Source organism: Canis aureus, chromosome 14 (assembly GCF_053574225.1).
Source record: "Canis aureus isolate CA01 chromosome 14, VMU_Caureus_v.1.0, whole genome shotgun sequence".
NCBI lineage: Eukaryota > Metazoa > Chordata > Mammalia > Carnivora > Canidae > Canis > Canis aureus.
This window is the reverse complement of record NC_135624.1, coordinates 59,772,152-59,797,109: the sequence shown is the minus strand read 5'-3', so window position 1 is coordinate 59,797,109 and position 24,958 is coordinate 59,772,152. Positions and strand designations below refer to the sequence as shown.

The following is a 24,958-nucleotide window of genomic DNA, read 5'->3' as shown; positions in this document are numbered from 1 at the left end:
GAGAGAGAGACTGAGAGAGAGAGGCAGACACAAAGGCAGAAGGAGAAGCAGGCTTCATGCAGGGAGCCTGACATGGGACTCAATCCCAGGATCACACCCTGGAGTGAAGGCGGCGCTAAACTGCTGAGCCACCCAGGCTGCCCAAGAGATTGGTTTGGATCTCTTTGACCTAATACTTTGGCAGCTACATAAATCATACTAATTTTTTTCTGTATCTTGTATATATTCAGAACTCTTAAGGTCATTACACATAAAATAACATGTTGGTTAAAATAATTAATGCATTCCCAGAATATAACAAAAACTCAGTATTCAAAATGACAAGGCTTTTTCATATATACTTTTTATCCCTATTTTATATCTGTCTCTTAGTTTATGCTTCATTGATAAATCTATGAATAAACATTTAGCTATCCCATTTGCAAAAGAATCCTAAATAGGTTGAGTCAATGAAATAAGCATCTACTATTAAACTAATGAAATTTCTTTCAAGCATTATTATAGTGATGAGTTATTTATAATAGGACACAATAAAATAAATGTGGATTCAAGTTACATTTTTCTACCTTCTTTTCCACATTTATTGCTTTTTTTTTTTTTTTTATTTATTTATGATAGTCACAGAGAGAGAAAGAGAGAGAGGCAGAGACACAGGCAGAGGGAGAAGCAGGCTCCATGCACCGGGAGCCCGACGTGGGACTCGATCCCAGGTCTCCAGGATCGCGCCCTGGGCCAAAGGCAGGCGCCAAACCGCTGCGCCACCCAGGGATCCCCATTTATTGCTTTTTATTCACTGTTATCTTTTAAAAAATGTACTGCCTTTTTCTGTCACTCTTTATCTACTCTGTTAGTTTACATACTTAAAAATCTTTCAAATATACGTACTTTCAGTTCTCCTTCTTGATAACAGCACTCACATTCTATTTACTTTTGCCTTTTCTATGGAACATATGCCTTTTTTCTTTTTTTCCACTCAAATTCATATGCATTAACTTTTGAGTTAGCGCAGACAATGAACAATGTGCTATTAATTTACCTAATTTAAAAAGGTATTTAATAAAAAGTTATCATCGTAGAATTCCTTCCCCCAATACCGCAGATTAAGGCTGCAAAAATTTCTACATATGAAATAGTTTTTGATACTTTTTGCTAGTTATTTTCTAAATATTAAAAATTGTCTATTTTATGTTATACAGTGGGAAGAGATTGGTGAAGTTGATGAAAATTATGCCCCTATCCACACATACCAAGTATGCAAAGTTATGGAGCAGAATCAGAATAACTGGCTTTTGACCAGTTGGATTTCCAATGAAGGTGCTTCCAGAATCTTTATAGAACTCAAGTTTACTCTGCGGGACTGCAACAGCCTTCCTGGAGGACTGGGAACCTGTAAGGAAACCTTTAACATGTATTACTTTGAGTCAGATGATGAGAACGGGAGAAACATCAAGGAAAATCAGTACATCAAAATTGATACCATTGCTGCCGATGAAAGCTTTACAGAGCTTGATCTTGGTGACCGGGTTATGAAACTGAATACAGAGGTCAGAGATGTAGGACCTCTAAGCAAAAAGGGATTTTATCTTGCTTTTCAAGATGTTGGTGCTTGCATTGCTCTGGTTTCTGTGCGTGTATACTATAAAAAATGTCCTTCTGTGGTACGACACTTGGCTGTGTTCCCTGACACAATCACTGGAGCTGATTCTTCGCAGTTGCTTGAAGTGTCGGGCTCCTGTGTCAACCATTCTGTGACAGATGAACCACCCAAAATGCACTGCAGTGCTGAAGGGGAGTGGCTGGTGCCCATCGGGAAATGCATGTGCAAGGCAGGATATGAAGAGAAAAATGGCACCTGTCAAGGTAAGAATTTGCCTGCAGACTGGCAGGTGCTGTCTGCTTCAGCTAGATCATATATATGTATTTTCTCCAATGATTATGAGCAGATGACCTTTTACTTTGCTAATTTATGGAGATTATTTCTCTTGAAGTTTGATTTCTCTCAGAATTTTAAAGTTTCTGGCAACAATTTAAGATTTAATGTAATATTTTGCTGAATATATATAATTAACACTCAGAAAGTCTTACTTGCAGTGTAGTATTTCATATTCATTTTGTTTTCAGAAGTTTTATTTTTGAGCAACTCAACCCAAAGGATTTTTTGATTGTATGAGTATTGTCCGCTACTCTACTGCTATTTTCTCCCCATGAAGAGAAAATAGTACCCTTACCTTGCTGCATAAAATTCAAATGCAAACACTAGATGAGACTTGTTTGGCATGCTTTTAACTGCCTTTAAAAGATTCCTCAGAAATAAGTTTGACCGTATAAACTCCATATGATAATATTTGTCAGCTAACAGCACTTAGTTTACTGTATTGTTTACATATAATTCCTATTGGATGTTTGTTTTTAAATAAAATACGTAGCACTCAAAAGAATAACTTTTGGAGATAGAGCCAATACAAAAAAATTATTTCAAAAAAATTTACACATGGGGATTTTTTTTCCTGTTTTAATTTTTCTTTTAAATTGAAACTTGAAATGGGTGACGGGCACTGGGGGTTATTCTGTATGTTAGTATATTGAACACCAATAAAAAATAAATAAAAAAAAATAAATAAATAAATTGAAACTTGATCATGTATACTTCCCTCTTCATCATGTATCCTTCCCTCTGCATTTGAAAATATCCTCATTTTGCCCACAGTGTGGTGAGTTAAATTTAGATATTTAACAATGGCTTTTTGGAATAGGTTAGCACTTTATGTCAAAGTAAAGAACAGCTTATGTGGAAGAAAACATTTTTACTTAAAAAAATTCATTCGTCCTTGTAAACCTTCATTTGTTTTCACCATGCTGTGCACAGGCTAAATAGATAATGAGAGTTACTGTTAACTGAAGAGAAAACTAAATGCTGAAAAGTACCCTAATCCAACCTGGTAGCTTCAGGTGCATTTTTCCCCCTAAATCCACTATATAATGTGAATCAAACTTGCTCAAGTTTGTTCAGGCCTGAGTGTAGATTGATTATAGAACCAGGGAATCAAAACTGGGGAAATGATCAGTAAAAAATAGTGACTTTGCTGAATTATTTCTCTCTAGAAATACATTGCACCATCTTTAAAGTTCTTATTTTGTCTTCCTACAATATCCTCTACAATTAAGGTTATCGTTATCTTTTTATGTAGTCTACAACTCTCTATACCTTTGTATATGTATATACATATATATGAAATTTTATTAAATCAAACATGTTTTGTAAATAATTTTAAACTTTTCAGGAAAATGAATTATCTTTTATTTGGGATTGGATATAAGGAAAGTTCTAACTAACATTATCTTAATTTGTCTTCTTGAACTGTCCTTTTAGTGTAAGATGATGACATATATAATTATAGAATCAGAAACAGGAGATTATAATCTGTTGAATTCATTTCATTATTTTGTCTAAAATATTTGCAATATAAATCTTACTGTTAAAAATTTTGTTTACTAGTATTATAAAACAATTTTCTATTTGATTATTTGTTTATGTCACTTTAGAGGATGGTATATGGGCCCTTTAGGTCAGATCACAATGACCTTTGCCTTCATCCAAATGGACAGATAGTCCTCTGTATGTTTAGAGGATATTTTTTTATTGTTACCAGGATTAAAGGATTCTGTATATGCTTATTCTGAAAGTGTTTTAGAGAAGTAGGTTTTTTGACAGAATGTTTCTTAGTCTGGGCACTCAGTGGGTATCTTTCTCTTCTCATACTTTCAATAATTGAAGAGTAGAAACCTAACTGGAAGACAGTGGAGTGAACTAGAGAGATTACATTGTAGAAAACTTCACTTAGCTGAACTGTCTAAATTCATTCATTACCCCATCCTGCTAGTAAGAATAAATAAATGTTGTGGGGTCATGAAGGCTATGAGATTCACAGTCCCAAAGGGTATTCCACACAATGTAGTCCATATAAATGGTGCCTCTTTTTTTTCCCCAAAAATACAGATGGTATGTGGCCACTCTATGAGGAATTTCAAATGTTTATTCTAGAAATAATTTACATCATTGAATGAATAAATAAATATTGAAAGTCTTGTTTTGGACAATTAAGGTATCAACGATATTCCCCAGGCACTTATATCTACGTGTAATATGAAGATGCAGATGAAATATTTGTGTTCTGTGTGTATCATAAACAAGTCAACCGTAACTTTAAATCACTCTGTGGTCTTAACATACTATCCCCAAACTGTTAAGTGAGGATCTTGTTGTTTTTAAACTAGAAATCTAGGAATCATCCTTAACATCTCTTCCTACTCACTACCTGGTTTCTACCTGTCACAAAATATTCATAGATATTACCACTAGGCCGTCTCTTAAACTCATCCACTTTTCTCTATTTCTTTTCCTCCAATCTATAAGCATATCTTACTGGAACTTTACTTTCAAATATAATGAAAGATTTGATATAATAATATTTTGATTTTTGAGGCATGTGAATGTATCGCCTCTACAAAAACACAAATCTGGTTGTCTCACACACCCATCCTTCTCTGTCCCCACTTTACCCCCACCTCAAACTTTAAATACATCAATGATTTCTTTTAAGATAAAAGTTTTTACAGTAGCTTAAGATCCTGCGTGATTTTGCTCCAGACACATCTTAAACTGTGCTTCCTCCTCTTCTCTCAGCCCTAGTCACACTGGCTTTCTTTCACTTTCTCATAAGCAATATGCCCACTTTCCCTGTGATTCTGTTCCTTTTCCTATGATTCTGTTCCATTGCCTGAAACATTCTTCTATTTCATACCTGATTAGCTCATACTAATCCTTCAGTTCTCTCTTCCAGCACCCCTTCTTCTGGGAAGCTATCCCTGACTCTTCAGATCAGGCCTCTCTATTATATACTTATATGTCTTCCCTTCATAGAACCATTTAGAGTTATGATTTTGCATCTTTTTGTTAATTTATTACTTGATTAATGATTCTCTTCACCCCCACTAGATCACACACTCCTCGATGGCCGGGGTGGTGAATGTTACCTTAAGAAACGAGAAAGAAATCAAAAGGCAAGAAGAGATGAAATGAATCTAAACAGAGAGTAGAATGGACAAAGTTATAAAAGAATATTGTGCTTTAAAATTGCAGTAGTCTTCCCTTATTGGAGGGGGTTACATTCTAAGATCCCCGGGGATGGATGAAATAGTACCAAACCCAATATATACTATAGCCTTTTTCCTATAGTAAAGTCTAATATATAAATGAGGCATGATAAGAGATTAACAACAAGGAATAATAAAATATAACAATTATAATAATATACTGCAATAAGGGTAATGTGAATGAGGTCTCTATTATACTCTTTCTCTCAAAATATCTTGTGCTCACCCTTCTTGTGATGATGCGAGGTCATAAAATGCCTACATGATGAGATGAAGTGAAGGGAATGACATAGGCACCGTGACCTATCATTTGGCTACTATTGAGCTTCTGACAATATGTCAGGAGAATCATCTGTTTCTGTTCTGCGATTGACTACAGGTAACTGAAACCACCGAAAACAGAAGAGTGGGTAAGGGAAAACTACTGTATTGATTTCTTTTTTACCTTTGTATTTATCTGTAGAAAGTTTGAGCACAGAATTGACAAATGTGTCTCTTAAACCAGTCATTTCTTAGTCCTAAGATTCTCAGGGCAAATACTCAGGTTCTTTGTGTTAAGCCATATATGGTTGGCATATGATGTATGAACTGTTATAGAGACTATCTTAGTAATTTAGACCTCAGAACATCACATCCTAAAATATATTTGTAATATATGCTTATTAGACATTTACATTTAATTACTGTTTCTTTGATAATCAAAATATGTTGGGATTTAATTACGGATATGACTATATAAAGAAGCTGAAGTTTGAGTCAATCCATTGTAGTGATTATCCTATGTTAATATTTGGTAAGTCTGTGCTAGGATTTGATCAGGTGTTGGTGTCAGATCATGCTCATGTGACTTGATGTAAGGCATGATGTACTTGACCCAAGGTCTTCTAGAGACTACATTCAGGATTCAGAATGCTAGGCAGCTCATTAACACGTGGCTTCAAACCCAGAAGACAATCAAGTGATTCAGGAATCCCTGTCCATTTAGCAATTCATGATCTATCATCTTCACATCCCCTTATTTAACCTCCTTTAAGGGAAATTGACAACCTTTCCCATAATAACCTGGTTTTAATGAGGTAACAAAATACTCTGGTTCCCATTGTATTAACTTAAATTATAGAATGCATTTATTTTTCCAAGGCTTACTTATATGCTCAAATTTTCAACAATAAACTGTTTTAAGGATACGATTTATTTCTTTGAAATGTTATTATTTTCAGAAACTAATAATGTATTAAGTCCATTTATATAAGTATGTTTTCCTACTTGTTATTTCTTATTATTTCTGATAAAATCCGGGCAATTTTTTTTCCCTTAAGAGTCATATGAATTTTTTTTGAATACGAAATTATTAGCAAAAACCCATTTTGGAAGTTTTTGCTTTTTATTGAAGTGAATATGTTTGACAGAAGTAATTGAGTTCACATGAATCAAATGTTGCCTGCTGAGTTCTCTTGTGATTATGTTGCTGACTTACTCAGATGCAAGGCAAGACCACTAATCTTCATCAGTTGCTAGTGGAATGAAGTAGTAATTTGAAATTACCCCTAGATAATTATAGTTTCACTTATATCAAATGGAGGAAAGAGATTTAGATTGTGGATCACTGCCAAAACCAGTCAGAGTGAAGAAGGTATATAGTGCATGCTAAAATACAGGGTAAGTGAGGTTACATGCCAAGGGCTGTGGAGAAAAAGCACTTATTAATTGTCCAACTGGGAAATGATTGCATAGCAAGGAAAATGTAGCGAAAATACTGAGCTCAAGAAAAAGCCTTGATTCAGAAACAGTACAGATACTGCAGGGAGTAGTATGTCGATCATTCATACTTCTGGTGCATATTTATGTTTGAAACAAAATTGACTGGAAATGTAGTGTATTAGGTGCTTCTGTAATTATGCTTTGGAGAGCCTAGTTATTTTTAATTAGGCATATTACCAAAGAACATCAAAGGGGTTGAACTTTTGGTTCTATTTGGTATGCTCTTTTATGCAACAAAAAGAAACTAATCTTAATTTCAAAATTTTAACAAAAGATGGTAATTATGGAAGCACAAGGGTGTGTGTGTGTGTGTGTGTGTGTGTGTGTGTGATGCTTCTGAGGACCATTACCAAGACAATTAAGTGGTTAAATCCTTTCATCCATTTGCAGGTATTATATATGAGAATAATAGAATAGATTTTTTTCTTTTTTACCCCTCAATGGTCTTGGATTAGTTTTGTTGCAGTTTTAGAGCATACCTTGTATTTATTTTTGATCTTGCTTTTTTTTTTTTTTTTTTTCTTTCCTAAATCAAAGTTGCTCAGCACTGGTACTATTGATAATTTGGGCCACTGGTTACAATTGATATTTTTTTGTTGGGCAACAGGTTGGTCCTATTCTTTGTAGGATATTTAGCAGAATCCCTGGCCTCTGATCCACTAGATGCAGTAGGATATTCTACTCACCATTTTTTTCCCACTCATCATTTTGATAGTCAAAAATGCCTCCATGGATTGTTAAATGTCCCTGGGGGCAAAATCATACCCAGTTGAGAACTGCTAATTGAAATATACTCCTGTTCATATAAATAGGTGAGATGTGCTGTTAAAACTAAATATGTTTACAGACTGGTTACTTTTGCAAAAACGAATATTTTTCTTAAAATTCTGCAGAATGAAGGATTGTACATTCTGAAATGTGATTGATTTAACTTGAATATCATGGGTAATATGCTGTTTGTGAGAGGCAGCATACTCTAGTGGTTTGGGCACATAGATTCTGATCAGAATGCCTGAATTCCAGTCCTGCCTCTGCCATTTATCAGCTCTCTCTGTGCAAGTGATTGAAACTCAATTTCTTGCTTTCTTCATTTCGAAGTTATAGCAATGCTATGAAACATTATATGGAAATTACTTACTGCCTAACACTGTATTTATTCAATGAACATTATCTGCTCTTTATATCTATCATTAAAATAAAATGTATTCCCAGGAGTATGTGCCTGTCTATTGTAAAATACAGGGTAGTTTCAGGTTAGAAAAATGCTTTCATTTTTTCAAAATAGATAGTATATTCTTGAACAGTATCATTTATCAAAGAATAATCCTACATTTGTCTTTATTGAGTGATCAAAATTGTGCATATATATTAGAACTGCCTTTATAAAGAAGATTTGCTCTCTGATTAGCTATTTCACTCATTCTCTAAGTTATGATTAAACTATATACTGTATTCCATGTGTACAATTTGTATATCCTAGGAATGCATACATATAGGTATACAAACATACATATAGACTCACATCTACAGTAATTTATGAGAGTTACTAATGGCAGTTTGAGTGTGCAAGTTTAGATAGGCAAAAATATATAGGTAAGAAGAAAACATTTCTCTGAAAAGTTTGGGGGAAGCTGTGAGGGAAGTGCTTTTAACAGGCAGAGGGAGCTTTCAGTGCAGAGATCCATTATATTAATCAATTCTGCATGTATCTCTTTACTTTCTACAATTATATTTTAAAGATGTATTTGAATATTAAAATTAGAGTAATAAAAAAGCTGCAAATTCCTGAAATTACCTGCTGAAAGTCTGTTCATATACATGTTTTTTTTTTTTTTTTTTTTTTTTTTTTTTTTTTGTTCATATACATGTTATACTATCTTAAGGATAGAGAATTCCTAATAATATCTAAGTCAAACACAGTCATATCAAACATGAGACAATTCAGTAGTTTTGAGTAGCATGGTGGGTGGCTACTTGTGAATTACTACACTCATTGAAAGAATGAAATGTTTTTCTTTTTTAAGAACTTAATGTTTCATTGATCCAACAATGGCTAGTAATTTGTGAATCTTCTGTTATATGTACATAGCAAAACAAGGAGACTTATTAATGTATAGTGTTTACAGAGTGTTTAGAAGAACTAAATTACTAACTAAAACCCAACTACTGGTCTGTTTGTCTCCAAAGATTTTTGTTTTTGTTTGTTTTAATTTAAATTTACTTAATTTACATATAGTATATTATTAGTTTCAGAGGTAGAATGTAGTGATTCATCATTTGTATATAATATCCAGCGCTCATTACATCAAGTGCCCTACCTAATGCACATCACCCAGTTATGTCCTCTCCACTCTTCTCCCCTCCAGCAAACTTCAGTTTGTTTCCTGTAATTAAGAGTCTCTTAAGGTTTGTCTCCCTCTCTAAGTTTGTCTGATTTTATTCTTCCCTCTCTTCCCCCATGATCCTGTCTTGTTTGACTTCCACATATGAGTTAAATCATAATCGTCTTTCTATAATTGACTTCTTTCACTGAGTATAATATCCTCTAGCTTCATCCACGTGGTTGCAAATGGCAAGATTTCATTTTTTGATAGCTGAGTAATATTGCATTGTATACATATCCCACCTCTTCTTTATTCATTCATCTGTCAGTGGATATGGACTCTTTCCATAGTTTGGCTATTGTAGCCATTGCTGCTATAAACATTGGGGTGCAGGTACCCCTTAGGATCACTGTTTGTATCCTTTAGATTAATACTTAGAAGAGCAATTGCTGGGTCTTAGGGTAGCTCTATTTTTAACTTTTTGAGGAACCTCCATCCTGTTTTCCAGAGTGGCTATACCAGCTTGCATTCCCACCAGCAGTGTAAGAGGGTTCCCTTTTCTCTGCATCCTTGCTAACATTTGTTGTTTCCTGGCTTGTTAATTTTTTAGCCATTCTGACTGGTATAAGGTGATAGCTCATTGTGCTTTTGATTTGTATTTCTCTGATGCCAAGTGATGTGGAGTATTTTTTCATGGGTTGTCTGTTGGCCATTTGTAGGTCTTCTTTGGAGAAATGTCTGTTCATGTCTTCTGCCCATTTTTTAATTGGATTATTTGTTTTCTGGGTGTTGAGTTTAAGAAGTTCTTTGTGGATTTTGGATATTAGACCTTTAACTGATAAGACATTTGCAAGTGTCTTCTCCCATTCTGTGTGTTGTCTTTTGCTTGTCAACTGTTTTCCTTTGTTGTACAAAAGCTTTTAGTTGTGATGAAGTAAAAATAGTTCATTTTTGCCTTTGTTTCCCTTGCAGGATAAAATTTTAATCTTGATTTGCACTTCTACTTTTTCACTCATAAGAGAAAGTATACTAGTGAAACTCTTGAGTCTCTCCATCCCACCCTTTCCCTCATCTCTCTATGCTATACCTCATATTTACAGTAATACTAATAACTACTTTGTGAATTAACTCTGGGTAGGTCTCTAACATGTTTTATTATGATGATGGCACATTCTGTATTATTACTGTACAAATGAATTATAACATTAATGAATTAGAGCTTCATCATGATCATATGGATAGATAATTAATGATTATATTTATGCTCAAGTGGCTTATACTGCACAAAACACTCCTTGATAATAAACATTTATTAAAATGAGAAGCACTGGATAGGATATTTTTATTATAATAAATTAATATAGAATGATAATTATTATAGAAATTAATGATACAGATCTTAGAAAGGCCATATCTTAATTGCTATATTCTGATTTGATTTAAAATCCATAATGTTTAATGTTCTAGGAAACCAAAGCATAATCCCTTTTGTTTTATTGTTTGCTTTTTTCTTATTATTTGGATAGCAGAAAAAGGACTTTCATGAAGTCTGATAACACCAATCCGTATAGCTGATAGTTTTGTGTACTGAGAACTTTAATGTTGAAAACTCAGAGTGTCTTTCAGCAAACATCTCAGTGTCTGCTCTCAGATTTTCAAGAGCCAAAAGTTGAAAAAAATAATTCAAATGAAAAGAAACAAGGCAGCCAAACCCTTTCATAAAGTAATTAAGTAAACTTAAAACATTAAAATTGCACTGTAAAATCACAAGGAGTTTTTGTGTGTAGTACTAATGACATTGAGGTATAAGGTGATGTAGGCCTCAGTTTGAATCTCACTCTTCCATTTCAAAAATATGTGACTGTGGACACCTGTGTGAAATATGAAGTAATATAATATGTACCTATAAAGCCTGCCTATAAGTACATACCAAATCTGCCTGTTTTGGGAGTGATATGGACCAGTGACATCAGCATGACCTCATAATTTTTAGAAGTGAGAAATCTCATTTCCTGCTCCAGAAAAACTGAGTCTGAATCTACGTTTTAGCTAGATCCCTTGGTGCTTTTTTACATGTCTTCAAGTTTGAGAAGCACTGATTTAAAGGACTCTTAAAGTGAGTACTCTTTTCTTTGTTTTATATATTTGGAAACTGAGGTACAGATAAATTAAGATCCTATAACTACATAGAACCGTATAACTATATAAGAAATATATTTTTTCTATTCGCTTTGGATATTTGTCAAGATATTTCACTATTCATATTGTTTTAGAACGATTATGCATTAATTATATCTTTATCTCCTCCAGATATTCCTGAATATAGTTTTGATATAGACTATAGTTGTATAACTTTTGACAGAATTAGATCTAATGATATTATTTTTTTTAATTTCTGCTAATTATATCTTGACTTAGGAATCCCATACTTGCTGTCTGTTCTTTCTACTATTAAAATAAATAGGCAATATTGGAAAATTAGGGGAAAAATCAAACTACAGCAAGTATAGGAAAGAAGTACAAATGGCACCCATGTCCTAATCACTCCAATTTAAGAATTACCTATTCATTTTTGGGAGGCTTGTCTTTTTTCATTGACCTGTAGGAGTTCCTCACATGATTTGGCATTTTCTTCTACTGATGAAGTATTATTGTGGCCAAGTTCTATCTAATTTTGCCATTCTCAAGAATTATAGTACAACACAATAGTTTAAACCATATAATTACTGGATGTCCCCACCATAGATTCTGATTCCATTGTGTAGTACTGGACCAGGCTGTCATTTTTTTTTTTTTTAACTTCCCAGGTGATTGTTTTTGGTCCCCACCCACCCAGGTGATTATAATGTGCAATCAGGATTGAGAAATATTGTAATAATTAGTGTTAAGATTTCATGACTTAATAGTGGCTAGTGTAAATTTACACACCAAAATTTACCCGGGGAAAGCCACAGATTTTGATTCTTCAAGATTAATTTCTTTTCCCCATCAAGAAAGTCTTTTCCCCATCAAGAAGGTCATGCACACAGAAGCCTCTTTGGCTGTCCTAGTACACATGGGCAGTGTTTTATCCTATGCTTTTTTGAGGATGTAGCTAGCCCTTCAAGGTTCTGGGTTTTCTGAAGGGCTCCCCACTTAATAAAAGACTATGACCTTTTTTCTTGTACCCTAGAGCATTAAAATCCAAGTCTCCTGGTTTCCCACAATCCACCTCACCCCACCTGGCCTGCACAGCAGCAGGATCAGCTCTAGCAGGCTGCACAGCAAAGCATGCGTTAGTCCCTTTTGTTTCTGCTCCATGGACTACCCATCCCAGACTTTAAAAAAATACATATTACTTTTCTTATAACTACTCTACATTAAAATAAAACATAACAAATTAACCCGAACCTTCTGTTTAATTTGGCATTTCTAGTTGTTTGTAGTTGGATCATATTAAGGTTTTCTTTTACCCTTTAGATGTTTAGACTTGGGAATACAATTGTATATTTAACTTCAGATTATTCATTATATTACTGTACTTTGTACAGTATATAAACACAATTAATTAGAATGATTGATTTGTAGTTTGTAATCACATATAATATCGATAATTATCCTGAATTAAAAGCACTAATTCTTTTTAGGGCCATATATCTATTATAATTAGTATGTTAAATGTTTGGTGTTCTAGCTGTATAAATTTATTTAATGCACCTCCTATATGGAATAACCTTGAAAAATAGACTTAACCACTTTTAAGGATTGCATAGTACACTAGCTTTCTAAGTAAATAAGAAGCAGCTTAACCTGTAGGTATCAATCTATCTAATTGATTTATTAAATATCTAGTTTATGCTCCTTACAGGAGAAAAGGCAAGTAGACTGTTTACCTAAACGGTATAATTTATTGCCTTTCAGTATCACTTATACATTAGTCTAGAAGGACATGCCAATTATTATAAAGTGAGAAGACATGGAACTAGTCCTGACATAGTTCTTTCTAAGTGTATCATTAATTAACTGTAACAATAAAAATATGAATCCTAACTATCCATGATCTCATAACTGGTTTTCATTACATGAAAAATGCTTTTGTGTCCTTTATTATTTCTGGATGTGGGTCACATCTTATCTCCTAGTATTTTATTCTCTTTGCTCTTAAATGTTTTGTCTGCGCTTAAGGCTGACCAGTAGGAATTCGTGTATAAGAACTGAAGTTATTTATTGATATGCTTTGATCTTTTCTGAACTTGAAGATATCCTGCCCATTTGAGTGCCATTAAAGTATAGTTTAAAAAAAGAAAAGGAAAGGAAAGGAAAAGAAGGAAAAGAATGAAGAGCCACAGTTTGGGGTAAGTAACAATTAGAGCAAATGATAATTTGACTGATGGATAACTCCATTTCTTTGATGGAATTGTTAGCAGGAATCAGACTTGGAGAATGCATGCTTCCAAAGTTCCTGCTGTGTGATTGTGAAGGAGAATAATAACACACTACTCCATATGCATAAGGACTTTGCCTCTGATGAATTCAAAGCATTTTGAAAAGATTCCACTAGGACATTTCCTAAATAATGGGAGGGACTAGCAGAATTTTGTTTTCCATTTTATGGATAGGAAAGTGATGTGATGTGATTGAGCTCACCTAGATTTTGTGTTCTCATGCTTCCCTTTCCAACACTATACCTCTAGTTTTATACCTTACCATCGAAAGGCAACATAATTACTAGTTCCTGTGAAGTTTTTCTGATATTCACCTACTTCCAGTATCTTCCAATGCTAAAAGCTTCTTTTTTTAGAACCAGACTGACCTGAATTATTTATTTATTTAAAATTCTCTCTAGAAGGTTTTGTGTGTCATCTGTTGTTGCTCTCTTGGTTGAAGCATGATTTAATATGTCAACCCTGGTTTGCTTAACTGGGCTTTGATTGTCTTCCATACTTTACTTAGGACTAGGCAGTCTCCTTTCAAGCATGTTGCTGCCCAGATAAATGAAATGTCACCACAGTGAGTACTCCTTGCTTTGTGACAGCAGTAGCTTTTTTTGACACAGTCAGTGGTTGCAGAGAGGGTTGGTAGGGGAATTTAAAAAGTAATAATAGAGCCAACTTAAGTCAAGTCCCGTTCAGGCCCACACAGACAGAAGCAATAGATAAATGCACTTAAACTTGGGGAAACTTCACTCTTCAGATGAAATGAAGTTAAATCCAAAATAGGAAGATTTTTCCACTATGGACAAGAGGAAAACATCTATGAGCAGTTTCTTGAAAATAATAGGGGTAGCACTTTGTTTTTATTTTTTATTTTTTTAAAGATTTATTTATTTATTTATTCATAAGAGACAGAGAGAGAGGCACAGACACGGGCAGAGGGAGAAGCAGGCTCCATGCAGGGAGCCTGACGTGGGACTCGATCCCGGGTCTCCAGGATCACTCCCTGGATGGAAGGTGGCACTAAACCACTGAGCCACCGGGGCTCCCCAGCACTTTGTTTTTATAGTTTGATTTCTTCCATGCTTTGTTGTCAGGCCAGAGATGTTACTGCTCTCAGGACATAACATTAGAAACTAATCTACAGGAAAAAAAAATTCTTCTTTACCATCTCCTGCAATAACGGTATTGTTTATGATTTCAAAACCTGGATTAGATTTTAAATATTGGAGGCTCATGAAGCTTAGTACCTGGCAAAAAGAAAATCCTCAATACATACTATTTAGCTTTGAAAGTTAAAAGCAATTTCAATGAGATAACCCTAGGCAAAGTTCTGAAGTTTGTTTTTTTGTTTTTGTCATTTATTCTAACATGCATTGGTGTTGCTACTGCCCGCCAGGGATGGTGACCTATCCTCCTAGGACACATGGAATATTGGAAAGTGGGAATACTCTGTGCAGTACAGTCTGCATTCGTCAGCTACTCAGGTCAGGGCCTTATTTAAAGACTCAAGGTTTTTCGGTGTTTGTATGAGAAAGTAAGTGTGAAATTTTTTATCTCAATTTAAGGGGGAAATAAACTGGACTAACTGGACATGTTGTAAGTAGTTAAATAAATATTACAGGAATGGAGAGCCCATTAATAACCAACATTTTTCGGGGACTGAAGAAAGAAGAAAGTTGTCATTCAGGAAGATTCAGGAAGCACAGAGTTAGACAAATATCTGAGTTTTGAAAAAAAAAAAAAAAGTCTGATGAAGGTGAAAGTCTTAATTAAGGGCAACCTGTGTCTTCAATGAAAAGATTGGTCCGAGCATTTCCGTGATCAGATCTCAGGAGACCTTGTTATTTTCATCTGAAGTTAGAAGAGAATGGAATTAAAGTTGAGGGGAAAAGGACCTTGTTCCTAGAAAATATAAAAGTGGGCCAATGGGAATAGTTTGACTTTCAAGCGAGTGTCAAAACTAGAACTAGAAATAATAGGGATCCCAGGAAATAAGACCTAAGATTCTGAACACTAGAATTGTCAGGATGTCTTAAATGGAATGATAAAGCATGAAGAAGGGTTGATATGATTGCAAAGATCTACTATGTTCCAATACTATTAAACATCTTATTCACAGTCTCTCTTGTTTTATGTTGACCACATCCTGTGAGCTTTAGTTTCCAGAGCAACTGAAACTCAGATTAATTTTATTAAGATCATTCAAACTAAAACTAGCACACTGACATTTGAATCCAAATGTGACTGTTCCAGAGTCTGTGTCTTTCCACTGTAATATGTGTTATCTATTACAATAATTAAGCTCCACTTAATTTTGTCAATTGATTGATTGACCTTGATTCAAATCCCACGTGTACTCATTCTATTGCCTGTGTCAGCTGCATTTTAGAAACAGTGGCACCCCAGAAAGACCTAGGAGCCACCATAGTCATCTGGAAGAGATTCCCCTCCCTAAATCAGACCTCAAACTGAGAAAATGGCAGGCGATTTGAGGTGGCTAGGAAAGAGAAGTAACAGGGTCAGAAGAATGGAAGACATAGAGCAAAGCAAGTCTGGATGAGCAAAGAATGAGTGAGAAGAACACGTTACGATTCTGAGGTTTTTACCCTGAACAGTTTAAGTCCTATTTACACAAGTAAATAATCAAGGACCTAACTAGAACTTACACCATGTTTCTTATGCAAATATTCATATGGGAGGGGAAACATCAACTTTTAGAATAAACCCTATATACAGATATGTTTCAGAGAGAGTGTGGATCAGTGAGTAAAGCTCTCTTGATCTATTTCTGACTTAGATTTGTGCATTCTTGAGTACATAATTTTTTTTTGCCTTGCTGGTCTTCTCCTATAAATAGAATAGGAAGCTTTTAAAAAAAAAAAGGTTTAGTCTTTAGAATATTGAAGTGTTATTTTATCCAAGTTTTGTTTTGTTAGTTTTGCTTTGTTTGAGTATGTGGTATGGAAGAAAAAAAAACTGGATTGTATAATATGAGTAAGAAGACTTCTCAGTGTTCAGGCTTAGAACACCAGCTGTGCCTCATGGACTTGGTTGGATCTTTAGATTTTCATCTTCACAATAAAGAAGCTGAATGATTCTTCATCTACCACCAATCCTCATATCACACAGTTAGCAGGTATGAGGTTTCTGACTGAAAGAGACTTCCATTTTGAAGCATTTTCACGTCAGTCTTGATTGTGAGAAGTTGAAAAGGGACAAAACAAATTTAAAGAAAAAAGAAAGAAAGAAAGACAAAATGAGCAAACAGACCTTCATAAACAAAATAGTACAATTAAAATAATGTCATTTCTCTTTTGACTGATTTAAATTAAACAATCAGCCTGATTATAAAGGCAAACATCCTTATGCTCTAATGGATAAAACAGACCTATTGCAGGAGAAAAAGTTCATATTTATTTATTTTTAGACCCAGCCACATGCCAAATATATAGAAAACATTTCAACTCTGACAATAACCCTGCCATATATATATATATAATATATATTATATATATAATATTTATAATACATATAATATGTATATTATTATGTCTATTTTATATTTGAGAAAATTAAAGCTGATACAGATTAAATATGATTTCCAAGAACTCTGAGTTAGTAGTTAACTTCAAATACACTTTTGTTTGGCTTCAATGTATATTAACTTTGAGAAAAAAAAAACATACTGGCTTTCCTAAGTCACCAGAAGTTCCCACATTTTATTTTTTAATTGAAAAAGAGAGGAAACTTGATTATTAGAGTTATGTGGGGAAGAAAGGACAAATGTGAAGATGATTGTAGCACTGATGGAGAAAAATAATAACTGTCACTTATTTTAATAATAACTGCTATTTGATTTCAAATTGGTCACATTCAAAGCCCAATATTTATTTGGTAATAATTATAGTAAAAGATATAAACAAAACTAGTTCTACTTAGATATAATACTAAGAGAATTGTGATACTAAAAGAATTGTAACCAAAATCAGGATTTTATACTTATTATATAACTTGTATATGAGATTTACTTTTGGTGGAAAAATATTAAATCAGTGCTTTTACAAGTATAAAACACTGATAATGTATGACCACCTTGAAAGTACAAAAGATGTATTTTCATATGATCTGATATCTATCTAATCAAACATCATTAATATGTTAATGATACTCTCTCATTGTTTACATCATGAAAATAATCTAGTAACTGAAGAAATATGACTGGAAACAAATTCCCTCAGAATATAACATCCTACCATCTTTCTGTCTTATTCCTTCTTTCCCTTCGTCTCTCCTTTCCTCTTTTCTGTCTTTGTTTTTGGGAAACACAATTTTCATGTTCCAAAGATGATAAATTTCAGATTTGTCGTGTATCTGAAGTTAAAAAAAAATGCTTGAGTTCTTTCCTTTTCTCAGTTTTAGAATTATAAATATTACTTAGCCTTACATAGTAAGGTTTAAAAAGGAAGAGAAACAAGTCCATGTCTGCTATAGAAAAATATATGTTTTTTTCTCTATTTTGTCCAATCACTTTCATGTTTATAACAGAATTCTTAAATGCTTTTTAGAACTTATAGATTTATAACAGCTAATTACAACAAAGTGTTCCATATTTCCTGTATGGAAAAGATAGACCCAAACCAAATATAACTGGTTTCCATTAAACCTCACATTTCTCTGTTTTTGCCAAAGAAGTCTCACTTGATTTCGTCTCAGAGACAAAAAGATTTGACTTTTTACTTATATTCTGTCATTTTAGCTTCTCCATTGCTAAATGAACATATCCTATTTAAACAAAGGAAAGTACTGAATTCTTTAGCTCTTACGGTAATTAAAACACACTCGGCACATATTTTTCCTCATGAAAATGGTATTTGACCTTGAAAAACTCTGAGGCCCAACTCCCAGACAGGATTTAAAACCAGGTTAATGTGTGTGTGTGTGTGTGTGTGTGTGTTTTCTTTTCTCCATCTCTTAATTATTCTTTTCTAAAACCACTTTGGTCTTGCATTGTTTTGATTACTTCTACTTCTATCTTCTCAATTTCCTTCTTTCCTCCCTTTATTATAAATTTCTGTTATAAATTATTCCCTTCATTTAAATGTCTACTTTTTGAGAGCACCTTAATTCTTCAAGAGGAAGCTATTTTTGGAATTGTTATTTCATATGCTTCTTTCTTTCAGAAGAGGTCACTTGATTCTGTTTACTTAGAACCAAAGGACAGAGAAGGATAGATACTATTATGATATATAAAGACATAGCTTGACTCATAAATATCTGTTAAATGTGTGTAGGCATTTTTTTGTAAAATAAATTCATCCTTTTTTCTATTATTAGACATAATGTTTCAAGGGTATTGATATTAATAATAATAATTATAATGACAACATACCTAATAATTCTATAGCAAATTCTCTATGCCATACTCTTCTAAGCACAGCACATTTATTATATAATTTCACCTTCACAGAAACACACACAAACTCTATGAATTAGATATAATTTTTCAGTGTTACTGAAAGTTGATGTAACAAGGGTCACAATTGTAGTAGTGAGGTCAGATAAAAACCTAAGTCATTGATTTGAGAATCTCTGTTCTTACCTACCATATCACACTGGCAATGGAGAGACCAGCTCGCTGTTTTATAAGCATCCCTTTTATCCTCCCTTCAACCTTTTCCTTGATTTTTCTCATCAGGAGATAACCAGTTAAAAAAGTAAAAAGATGGGCAGCCCCGGTGGCACAGCAGTTAGGCACCGCCTGCAGCCTGGGGTGTGATCCTGGGGACCTGGGATCGAGTCCCACATCGGGCTCCCTGCATGGAGCCTGCTTCTTCCTCTGCCTCTCTCTCTCTGTGTCTGAATAAATAAATAAAGTCTTAAAAAAAGAAAAAATAGAAAAAAACATATGTAATCATTAGATGAGTGATAAATATTTAAGTAGACTTCGTAACAATATTCTTTTTTTTTTTTTAATTTTTATTTATTTATGATAGCCACAGAGAGAGAGAGAGAGGGGCAGAGACACAGACAGAGGGAGAAGCAGGCTCCATGCACCGGGGGCCCGACGTGGGACTCAATCCCGGGTCTCCAGGATCATGCCCTGGGCCGAAGGCAGGCGCCAAACCGCTGCGCCACCCAGGGATCCCCGTAACAATATTCTTATAGAATGTTCATTTGATTAAAAGTCTCTAGAAATCTTCGGCACTTGATAATTTTTTCTCGTAAAGAGAGTAATTCAAATTCAAAAAAATGTCCATTAAGAATAACATTTACGTGTATGCAATTGTCTAAAAATAAACACAAATTGTTAAGAACTAAGATAGCAGTATTTTCATTCCGAAGTATATTATTAAAAGTAGTAGAAACTCTTTCCTATTAGATACTCAGTTTTTGCTCACATTTATCTACCCTTGTTTCCTCTGCTAGTTTTAAACATGCAACGGAGAAAAGGTTCATGTGTATAGGTGTACTTTGTCACATTTGAGCATTTTTTTGAAAAGGGCCTGGGAGCTATGTCATGCCATCCAAAAATCTAAAAAGAGTTATGTTCTATCATCAAGTTTTGCAAGAAATTTTCTTGAAATAAGGATTTGAAATATTTTTAAACTTAAAAATACACATATAATAACTTAAATAGTATAATTAAAGAATTGAAGATGGGCATTTTCAGTTGAAGATTATTTACCTCTTCATAGTCATCATTATGCCGGTCTCTCCAATAGTGATTTAGTCACAAAAGAAAAAAGCATTATATTTTGAATAAATTATTATATTCTGAATAAATTAATAGGCATTTATGTAGGAAGAAAATATTCCCATTACAGCTTTTAGATATATCTTGTCTATTTAATTCATTTTATTATTTTAAGAGAAAAAGGATAATTCTTAGTTACATGAGCAGAAGGATTGGATTTAAACTATAGGGATTTACTATGTCCAGTTGGACTGATCATATATTGATATTTCAGCTAATTTCCTTCCTAAATTAATACGTATTGTTAATATGTTATACAGTTGACTTATAAACACTATATATTTATTTATATTGAGTATAGTTTACTTATACAAAGAATATTACATGTTATATATATTGAATATATATATTTATATATAATTCCATTTTTCATCATTTTCATATTTTCATTATTTTATGTGAAAAACAAGAAATATACTTTCCTTATTTAACAAATAAAATTTTACAGTCTGAAGGGTGATAACCACAGCCATAGGGAAAAGTGCTGGACCACATTCAAATTAGCCTTATTGTTCTATAATATCTTACTGGAGTACAAGGTTAATTAGTACCATAGGCAATATGCATTATTCATCACTGCAATCAGGCTTTTATTCTGCTGGGTTTTTATCGACTGCAAATTGTTGTTCTTCTCATAACAAAACCTTGATAAACTATTGTCATATTTAATTTTACTGAAATATATTGGTTATACATACATTAGTTCTTGTACTATAAATATTCTGAAGATGCCATGCCAGCCCATCTAAAAAACAGACAGTAAGAGTAAAAACTAATGTCCTCTTCTATGAAAGGACATAAACTTTCAAGACAATGAACATAAATTGTTGCTGCTAATTGTAGGATTTTTTTTAACTTTTAGTTGATTTTTCTCAGTATTCTATAGATAAAGCTTTAATAATATCATATATAGTGGCATTAGTTATTTATGAATTATTTATTTCAACATACATTTTCCTCATATACTTATAATATTATTAATTACTTTTCTGTCTCTCAGTAGAATATAAACTATCTGATACCGGGGACTTTGTATATCAATAGCACATGGAACAATGTACTGACCTATACCTTAAACATATTTTTTAATGAATTTAATAACCCTTTGTGTACATTTGCAAATAAGAATATATGTCTGTTGACCAACAGTGTATATGACTTCCATTGTAAAATTAAGAGCAAGGAAAGAACATCCTTTTTTCAATTCTTGTTCCTGTCTGTCCTCTTCTATTACGTAAAGGAGACAAAGATAGAAGAAAATAAGAGAAGAGGTAATGGCAGAAGGCAACCCAGAAATGATTATCTATTATGTAATCCAAAGTTGTAGAATCAAAACATAATCATATGGCATGAATCCCAATTCTCATTTTCCTTCATTCTACACATTCCAGACTGAATCTTCAGTAAATGTAAGTAAATTTAGGAATTTCTCCTTTTCTTCTGTATTTCAGAAGTCAGATCATTAACCACAGACAGCACAGATGCAAGCCAAGAGATACTGAAATGCAATTTTAGCTTTTTTTTTTTTCCCACCAGAGACTATACAAGTTACTTTCACAGATTGCTTTGTAACTCACTTATCTGAAGATTAGTTATCAAAAATTTTTTTTTGCAGCAAGACAATTTAAGTCTATTGCTGTTTTGATAATTTGTCCATAAACAAATTCTTTTTTTGTCCTCCATAGTTATGATTAGGGAAAGTTAGGAGATTCTTTTCTTTTCTTTCATTTTCTAATTGCAAATAGCTTCTGATATTCAAACAGTGATTTAGACTTTGACTTCCGGAGGTAGAGAATATTATTTACTTAATGCATAGCTTTCTGTCTAATTTAGTTAAAGTCTAAAATTTAAAATGGAAAGTTGGTAAAGGCATCGTTAAAAATACCTACTCCCTTGTCTTAGCCTAAGAATAGAACTGTAATCTGGAAAATTAGTCATAAGTTGTTTGCCTCGTGGAAACTTCTACACTAAGTTACTATGTTAACAATGTTGGTTTTAAATATACTAATTTATTCATTCCTTCAGAACACATTGAGGATTTTTATTTATTTATTTTACTTCCTAAATTAATTTAAAAATGTTTAAGGGAAATTCGGGTTCTGTGTAGTTGAAGATGACATTTATTTGTAGCAAAGAAAAAAAAAGGTTTATACTCACACCTGTACATACTTCTGTACAATCAAACATACTTCTTACCTTTTCAGTTTAATTTTATTACTTAGGTGATCTTGTTGGAATTTTAAATGTCTAAATGTAAAGAATTACAAACAAAACATTATTAAAACTGTTGAATATTTATCTTATGAGTTCAGCATGAGATATAAAGTTCATTTAGAAGCCATCCATTAAAATGGTATGAAATAGTCATTATGTCAGTGAATTAATAATTCCTAGCCTATTTTTTTTACTAAAGGAATTTAAATTCATTTAAGGCATTTTTAACTCAAAATCTGATGCTGAAGTTTAGCATACTGTAAAGACAAACAGGATTAAGAATATCCCCATGGCTGACATATTTTGGAACTCATTGCCTTTAGTCTACATAATCTATACAAATCCATGGAATGAAAAATACCAGTTTAAGTCAAAGAACCCAGATTTATGAATGAAGACAAAAATCATTCCTGATTTTTCAAAAACCATCTCTGCTGGAAACATGACTGTAGTTAAATCACTTTCCTTGCTAAAGACTCTCATCAGTCTTTGAAAGACAGATTGGTTCAGTACAGTGCTTTTCAGAATGGATTTTCTAGACATATTCCTCTGGTCTTTAAAGATCATTTATTAGGATGTTTATATAAACTCTATATTTTAATTTCTATAAAAATCTTAAAAATGTGCTTTAGTGCTTCCAGGCTGCTATAAGTAAGTACCAGAGATTGGGTGGTTAATAAACAAAACACATTTATTTCTCATAGTTCTGGAGGATGGAAAATCCAGGGTGACCACGCTGGCAGATCTGGTATCTGATGAAAGCCCTTTTCTGGGTACAGACTGCAGATTTCTCATTATGTCCTCATGTGATGGAAAAGACTTCCTCTAGAGTCTCTTTTATAAGGTATCAATTCCATTCGTGATTCAACCCTCATGACCTTAAGAGCTTTCAAAGACCTCACATACTAGTACCATCATCTTTGGAAGTTAAGATTTCAACATACAAATTGGGGGAACAAGGGTGCAAACAGTTATACCATAGCAAAAAGTAATATAAGTATTTTCTGAATCTGAGTTCTAGCAGAATATGCATTTTCTTTAGGTCTACTCTTGTACTATTTCAACGTATCCATTTATTCAGATTCAATTTACTTAAATATTAATTATTTAGAGTTAAGGTAAAAAAGATGGAGCCAGAATTATGCATGGCCATGTAAAATTCAAATGAAAATAGTGTTTATTATATGAGTAAATGTATTATGGTCTTTAAAAATTCAAAATAATTGAATCATCACTTCGCGTTAAACTCCAAAAATTCCCTATGTAAAGACAGACGGCATATTTGAGCACAGCATTTTAGTTTTAGCTAAATAGCATGATGTTTCACATTAATTAATTAGTATTGTTAATTTGAATTTTACTGCTGTAGTTTGTATTAACTTTATAAAATTACTTGCCATTATAGTTATAGCAACTATATACCAATAAGTTTGTTTTAAACTTTATATTTGTATAGACAGTCTCTGACTAACAATGGTTCAACCAGTTACAATGTTCTTGACTTTGCAGTGATGCATAAGCATTCACATTCAGTACTTCCAATTTTGAATTTTGATCTTTTCCTGAGGTAGTGATGTATGATACGATACTCATGATATTGGGAGGGAGCAGTGTGCCATAGCTCCCGCTCAGCCACACCATCATGAGTATGAAAAACTGATACATTTCTAACCATTCTGTACCCATACAACCAATCTACTCTTCACCCTCAGTGCAATATGCAATAAATTACATGAGATATTCAGTACTTTATTATAAAATAGGCTTTGTGTTAGATGGTTTTGCCCACCTGTAGGCAAATGTGAGTGTTCTGAGCACTTGTAAGATAGGCTAGGCTAAGCTATGATGTTCAATAGGTTAAGTGTGTTAAATGAATTTTTAACATAGGATATTTTCAATGTATTTGAGTTTATTGGGATGTAACCCCATGTAGGTTGAGAAAGATTTGTATATATTATGTAAGGTAGAGAATATTAAATTTTTTCTAAAATTAATTACTAAGGGCAGCCCAGGTAGCTCAGCAGTTTAGCACCACCTTCAGCCCAGGGAGTGATCCTGGAGTCCCAGGATCGAGTCCCACATCGGGCCCCCTGCATGGAGCCTGCTTCTCCCTCTGCCTGTGTCTCTGCCCCTCTCTCTCTCTGTGTATCTCTATGAATAAATAAATAAATAAATAAATAAATAAATAAATAATCTTAAAAAATAATTATTGAGAGAATTTTTCTCTTTTAAAAATTGACTGAATATTATTTAAGTTTTAGAATTCTCTCTTTAAAAATGAAATCATTAGATTATTATCAGGCTTAGTTTATGCACATTTACCATCAACTCTTTAG

At 33.3% G+C, this 24,958-nt stretch overlaps 1 protein-coding gene across 5 annotated transcripts in view; it reads left to right on the top strand.

The window, feature by feature from the left end:
- EPHA5 (EPH receptor A5) overlaps positions 1 to 24,958 on the top strand; it is a 347,504-nt gene that overhangs the window by 71,044 nt on the left and 251,502 nt on the right. For all 5 annotated transcript variants that reach the window (XM_077848176.1, XM_077848180.1, XM_077848178.1 and 2 more), the window contains exon 3: positions 1,197 to 1,860. In XM_077848176.1, the coding sequence (XP_077704302.1) occupies positions 1,197 to 1,860 (664 nt within the window). The remainder of the gene's footprint in view (positions 1 to 1,196; positions 1,861 to 24,958) is intronic.